General features: G+C 36.4%; 1 protein-coding gene across 5 annotated transcripts in view; it reads right to left on the bottom strand.

Annotated features, from left to right (window-relative positions):
* The window catches only part of ddx6 (DEAD (Asp-Glu-Ala-Asp) box helicase 6), a 21,648-nt gene that overhangs the window by 12,758 nt on the left and 2,607 nt on the right, over positions 1-6,283 (bottom strand). The window contains exons 1-5 of one of the 5 annotated variants that reach the window (XM_020614744.1): positions 3,887-4,137; positions 2,540-3,118; positions 2,353-2,416; positions 1,699-1,803; positions 1-45 (exon numbers count right to left, since the gene is read on the bottom strand). The exon at positions 1-45 is cut by the window's left edge and continues 46 nt beyond it. In XM_020614744.1, the coding sequence (XP_020470400.1) occupies positions 1-45; positions 1,699-1,803; positions 2,353-2,416; positions 2,540-2,736 (411 nt within the window). In that variant the 5' untranslated portion in view covers positions 2,737-3,118; positions 3,887-4,137. Of the gene's footprint in view, positions 46-1,698; positions 1,804-2,352; positions 2,417-2,539; positions 3,119-3,471; positions 3,828-3,886; positions 4,138-6,283 lie in introns of those variants that run through there. The other 4 variants (XM_020614740.1, XM_020614742.1, XM_020614743.1 and 1 more) reach the window with 4 other exon arrangements.

The following is a 6,283-nucleotide window of genomic DNA, read 5'->3' as shown; positions in this document are numbered from 1 at the left end:
GGCCAAAATATCCCTTCCTGACAGTGCAATGGGAATGCTTTCCTCCTGTGCAAAGAAAAGTAATAATAGATTATACAATACTCCTCACCATTCCTGCCACAGTTTAGAGACACGCACATTAGATCAACTGGCAACACTAAAATGCCCCACAGGTGTAAATATGAATGTCTCCTATCTCCAGTGTCAGTCCTGTGATAGACTGGTGACCTGTCCAGGTTGCCCCCACACCTTTTACCCAATTTCAGCTGGAGCTGGCTCCAGCCCCCTATGGGATGGATAGATGAACATACAATTGTTTTTTGCAGCTGGGTACAATCAATGCATTTTTGGAATCTACCAAATAATGTCTGCTCTAAAAATGTTCAAAGAGTCAGGGCAGGGGTTATTAAAATGTAGAATGACCTTTGGCCTTAATCCTAATGTTAGCATGTTGATCTTTAACAGTATAATACTGAACATCACTGCCAATTTTAACAACAAAACTGAGGCTAATGGGAATGTCATCAGCTTTACAAGGATTTGGATACAATCTCAAGTATGTAAGAAAATTTTTGACCTGATGACAAGGAGGACAGCTGGGAGTCACACCAATGATAAGCAATCTTCCGGGAACCATGAATGCCTGTATAAACTGTTGTGCCAATCCAGCTAGATATAGAATAAGTCAACCTTGAACTATTAGACACCGACTACAATTCTATCAAATTAATCTGTTTACAATACAGTTCAATAACACCCGCTGTTTTAGACAGTGTGATAATCAAATAAGCTCAGCGAAAGACTTATCAGTGTAGGATTATGGACTCTGTTCACTTTTTGTTGTTGTCGTCGTCTTTGTTTGCTATGACACCCACACACAGGGTGGAGCAGGAGGGGGGTTTGTTTGTTGCTGTGCTCACATGTTCAGAGATTTGATTTGATTTATTCTTTCAAGCATGTAAAGACAGTTGATATGTCAACACACATATCCAACAAATGCTAATCCAATATCAATGTGCTTATACCTAGTACATGCTTGAATGGAGTAGGAAGAAGTCAGACTTATCCAGTCCTACCCCATGACATCATCTTACCATCATTGGTTTGCAAGCAGTATCTCTACATAAATAATTCTCTTCTACACCACACAAGTAATATACTAAAAAAATTATGACAGAGTGTTAACATTCTTACATAATTACATTCTTAAATAATCATCTTCTACACCACACAATATACTAAAGAATTATTACAAAGTATTAACATTCATACACCACACCCACAATGTTCCACCTAATCATTAAGCCTGTTCTTGCATATATCTTGATTGACACATACCTTTATATTTATGTCAATTCTATTACTGTTTTTTATGTCCACACTTAAATTATTCCATAGTTTTACCCCACTTAATACAAAATCTTTTTTTGGTTGTATGTATAGCATGAATTTTTAAATTTAAAAGATCAAATAAACATTAAATTACAAATAAGTGCAATCAAACAGTGGTAGACTGTAGTTATTTTGAATGTTTAACAAGCATTTCATATGGCTTTAGCAAAGGTATCAGAACATTTTAGTAACATCTTAAGTGAAGGCACTAGTATGGCTGCAAGGATGTTTCAAATTCAAACTCTCAAATGCATTTTCTTAATGCACAATGGCACCTCCTGTTCAACTGTTTTGGAGATTAAATCTCAATTTCTTGTCTGAATGTACCTGGATTGGAGATGGCTTTTCCCAGCCCATTTCAAAGATTCCCATGAGCAGCTCCCTCTTTAGGCAATAATCTTCAAACTCGTTGCCTTTTGTTGCAGTCACATCCTGTGATAGTCATAATAATCATATGGGCAAATTAATTTACATTTGGTTCACAAAATGTAAACAGATCATGAGCTTTTAAAATAATTATGTTCCACTGAAAATGAAAGGGGAGAAAGTAATACAACAAAGCTGTACACCAAATTGTGCATCTTTCAAAAATTTGAAAAGAAAACTTTTCCTCAATCAACCATTAGCAAATATGGCATCAGCTACACAAAGCATATAGATTGTTTTTCTTACAAAAAAAATCTAACCTTAAATTAGAGTAGAAAAATTTCACCTAGAACTTGAGCAGAAACAATGTTAACACTAATGGGACCACTGCAGCAATTCCAGTAAATGTGACAATTTAAAATGTATTATTTTATGAATACACATTCTTTATAAAAAGGGGCCACATATCAATAAGCACCTATATCATAGTACAAAATGCCTTCTTTTCTAAATTTGAGGACTTGTTTAAGAGCCAAGCTACACGGGTATTTACAATCTCCACTTCCACACTGGAAGACTTTCAGTTCAATAATCGGAAAACATTCTTATACCAACCGACGTTTTCATCCTCATGTCCTTTGGGGGCAATTTCAAATTTTTCTTCCAGTCATCTCCAGGCCTGTGGAGTGTAAAATTCTTGTAAGCAAAAAAAGAAAGAAAGAAAGAAAGAAAGAAACTGACAGTAATAAGTGTGCCAACCTAAAGTCCAAATTCCTTAATATCCAGTATCAAAAAGACTTACTTGATGACAGCGTTAGTTGTAGGGGCCGGGAGGGAATTACCATTGTTGACTGTGCCTTTCATCTGGTTCAGTTGCTGTTGTTGTAGGCCTCCTCCACCTCCACCTGGTGCTCCAGTAGGCTTCACTGAGCCTCTGATCTGTCCATTTTGGTTAGACAAGCCCAAAATCACGGGGTTCTCTGTCCTGGCGGTACTCATGACTACTTGTTTATGTTGTTCCAATAACTAAGAAACCTCTTAACAGTCTCTGAATAGAGTCCACTTCGCTGGGACCACTCGAGACTCAGTTTTCTAAATATAAAGTGTTCAAATCTTTTGTCTGGATCTGCTCTTCAACAGTACTGTTTCTATGACGTCAAGTGTCAAGAAACAAATTCCTCTTGTCAAGTTTTAGAAGACTTCTAAGCATAAATTTCTTTAGCAAATTAGGGCTTAGCATAGATGTAACCTGCCAGTATTATCTGAAAAAAAAACATACGCAAGGAGGGCTTAGCTAGCTTTCAAGTACTGGCCCACTGTTCAGCTAGCCAACTTGTGTAGCCTAACCGAGCCGCCGGGTCCTTTCTCAGGTTTTCCAACCCTGAAACATAAGATACACAACGTTAGAAATTGCACAATCTCCGGAAATCACATAACTAATAAAAGCAGTTTGCGAAAAGATAAGCTAATGCATTATATTTCGACAACAGGGAGATTTATCAAGTCAATATTTAGCTCATCACTAGCCGTTAACGGTAAGATAGCTGGCCTACGTCAAAAGTTAGCCGACATGGCGGTGACTGTCAGCGTTATGTAGCTAGTTAACCCTTGCTAGCAATATGCAAGCATTGTATTCATGCACATCCATCATTAACTGTAGTTACATATATTTCAGAACCCGTCGTCTGAAAGGTCTAGTGGTCCAATATCCGAATACATGACTGACCAAAGTACCTTTTCGCTCTTTAATCCAACTCCCTACAACCAGCTAGCTTTAAGATACCAATCTGCTAGCCATCGACATCTGGCTAACGACAACAGGAAGCTTTAGCATCATGCTAACGTTGCCGAAACAGTACAATCAGCATTACAGTATAGAATAAATATTTCGGTGTTATTGCGTTAGCGCCAATAATACTTAACGTCTTCCAATGTTCACTTACAAACCAGACAACCAATATTAATTATCCCAGCCGAATCGATTGCCATGCTAACAGTTAACTACGCCTGCTAGCAAGCTAATGAAGTGGCTAACGATGGCGATATAACATTAACAGTCCCTGCCAACTCTCAAGTCGCCAGGAAATGACTGAATATTTGATAAAGAAGTGCCCGCAAACATAAATGGTTTAGCGTTGCATTCATTTACCTTGTATATCTGAAATAAGCGCGTCTCTATGCGGTGTTTGAAAGATGTACTCAAATTCTAGCTGACTACGACAAGAGTCTTGTCAACCAACCATTCAAGATGGCTTCCACTCGTATTTGAACCCGTCCCCCATCAGCTAATCAGCTGATTTCATTCAAGTCAAGGATTTATCTTAAAGGTCCTGTGAAAACAATAGGACTACTGCATCCAAAGCATCCGTCTTTGTTGGCGTTAACCAGAGTGTTCATTTTCTAAGGTTTACTACGCCATAAGTTATCAGAACGGTTTAATTGGTAGACCTAAGTGAACGTAATATAGCAATCCTGAATTAATCAAAATGCATCTTAATGTAATAATGTATGTAATGAGCTTCATCAAATCAAATGTAGCCTAATGTAGTCTTAGTTATTTCTTTCCTTGTTTTTCCTTTACAAAGAGCTTCAACCCTCATCAACAAAACCACCTCCTGTACAGGTAGGCTACCTTAGCTGTTGATGATTAGGAAATATGATTTTAAATGGTTAAACCCAGGAAGGAACGTTCCCACAACTTTTAGTAACCTTTTCTATGAGTTCTACAAAGGTTACAGTTAAAACATTAGTTGAAAACATTACTAAGGATGTTTTCACTGTTGCAAAATGTTGTTGCAATGTTATATTTGAACCAATTTATAACATTCTAACTGAAATATTTGATAAATGTTCTTAAGATGTTGTGAATGTGGTGTTTGTTTGTGAACACTGAAGCAGTGTTGTATAGTTAACAAAACTAAAATGTTCTGTCTACAATGTTTAGAGAACCTTCTCAGAATGTTGTCAATGTAATATGTCTTGGATAACATTCAGGCAATGTTATTTATTAAACAATGTTAGAACATTGTGGCTGCAACATTCTGAGAACCTTGTCTAAACATGTTTAATGAAATGTTTCTTTGATCACATTCAGACAATGTTACATATTATACAGAGGTAGAACTTACATGATTCCAACATTCTGAGAACCTTCTCCAAACATTCTCACTGCATAAAAGTGAATGTTGTGGTTTAATAATTATCATGAGAACAAAAAGTAATAAGGCATTTGTAATTCAACACAATCAAACAATTTTATGTTAAAATACTCAACAGATCTTTACATTTTACCTTTCTTAGATTACATTTATGAATTAATGCGCAACACTTTTTTGTTTTGTAATGAAATGTAATAAAAGATGAGAGAAATGCTAAACTGAAATGCTAAACTGTCATTGAAAGTGTGTTCTGATATATGTTCTTCACAGTAAATGAGCCATGGCCACTGAGTCTGAGCTTGAAAAAACTGACCCCCCCAGCCAAGCTGCATGTTTATTTTTGGCTGTGAAATACAGAAGTGTGAAATGCAGCACTTCTAGACTGAGTGATGGATGAAGTGGAGTGTAGACCAGTCTAACTGTGAATCTACATATTCTGTAACTTAGAGTCAGACTTAAGATATAGGTCTAAATTTGCTAAACCTCTTGACAATCTAGGAATTTCCTATTAATTCTGGGTACAATATGTTTTTCTTTTCTACATGATCATGTCTGACCAAACCACTCAGATCTCTTCACTCCAGCAAAAATGTTAACACGGCTGTTGTGTTTCTTTTTTCAGACCATAAAAACTTCTCTGTCAGTCAGAATGATGGGAGGGACTGATTGGTTCTTGCTTTGGTCAGAAGATCTTAAGACAAAAGAAGAAGAAGAAGACAACGAAGAAGAAGAAGAACAACAACAACTACTACAACTACTACTACTATTTACATGTTCGCACATCTCTTCCATTTCTCAGAAGACTGTTCGCACATCTCTTCCATTTCTCAGAAGACTCTGTATTTATAGAGCACCTGGAGCCAGCATAGAAAAATTTTATGACTGGATGGAAGAAAATTACTTGACAATAAGTCATAAATTAATGTTCATATGTGGTGACTTCAATATAGATTTGTTAAATTCTAACAAGCACACAGGAACTGAGGAGTTTATTAACACAATATATAGATGCAGTTTATACCCAAAAATTACAAAACCAAGTAGAGTAACAACCCAGCATGCAACACTAATAGATAATATACTTACCAATGTTATTGACAGCAAAATGACAAGTGGATTACTTATAAATGATATTAGTGATCATCTACCAGTATTTGTGGTTTATGAGGGCCAGTATAGAAAAGAGAGGCCAAAAACAAATCTTTTCTATAGGAGGGTGACGAATGAACATGCTGTAAAGAGTTTTATGGGGCAAAACTGGGAATCAGTTTACAGAGAGGAAGACTTAGATAAAGCATAGGAGCAATTTTTAAATATATTCAAGAAAGTATATGACAGGAACTGTCCTCGTAAGCAGTATAAAAACAAAAGGAATTACAGTGGGAAAC

Source organism: Monopterus albus, unplaced genomic scaffold, assembly GCF_001952655.1.
Source record: "Monopterus albus unplaced genomic scaffold, M_albus_1.0 scaffold150.1, whole genome shotgun sequence".
NCBI classification, from domain to species: domain Eukaryota; kingdom Metazoa; phylum Chordata; class Actinopteri; order Synbranchiformes; family Synbranchidae; genus Monopterus; species Monopterus albus.
This window is presented reverse-complemented; position numbering and strand designations above follow the sequence as displayed.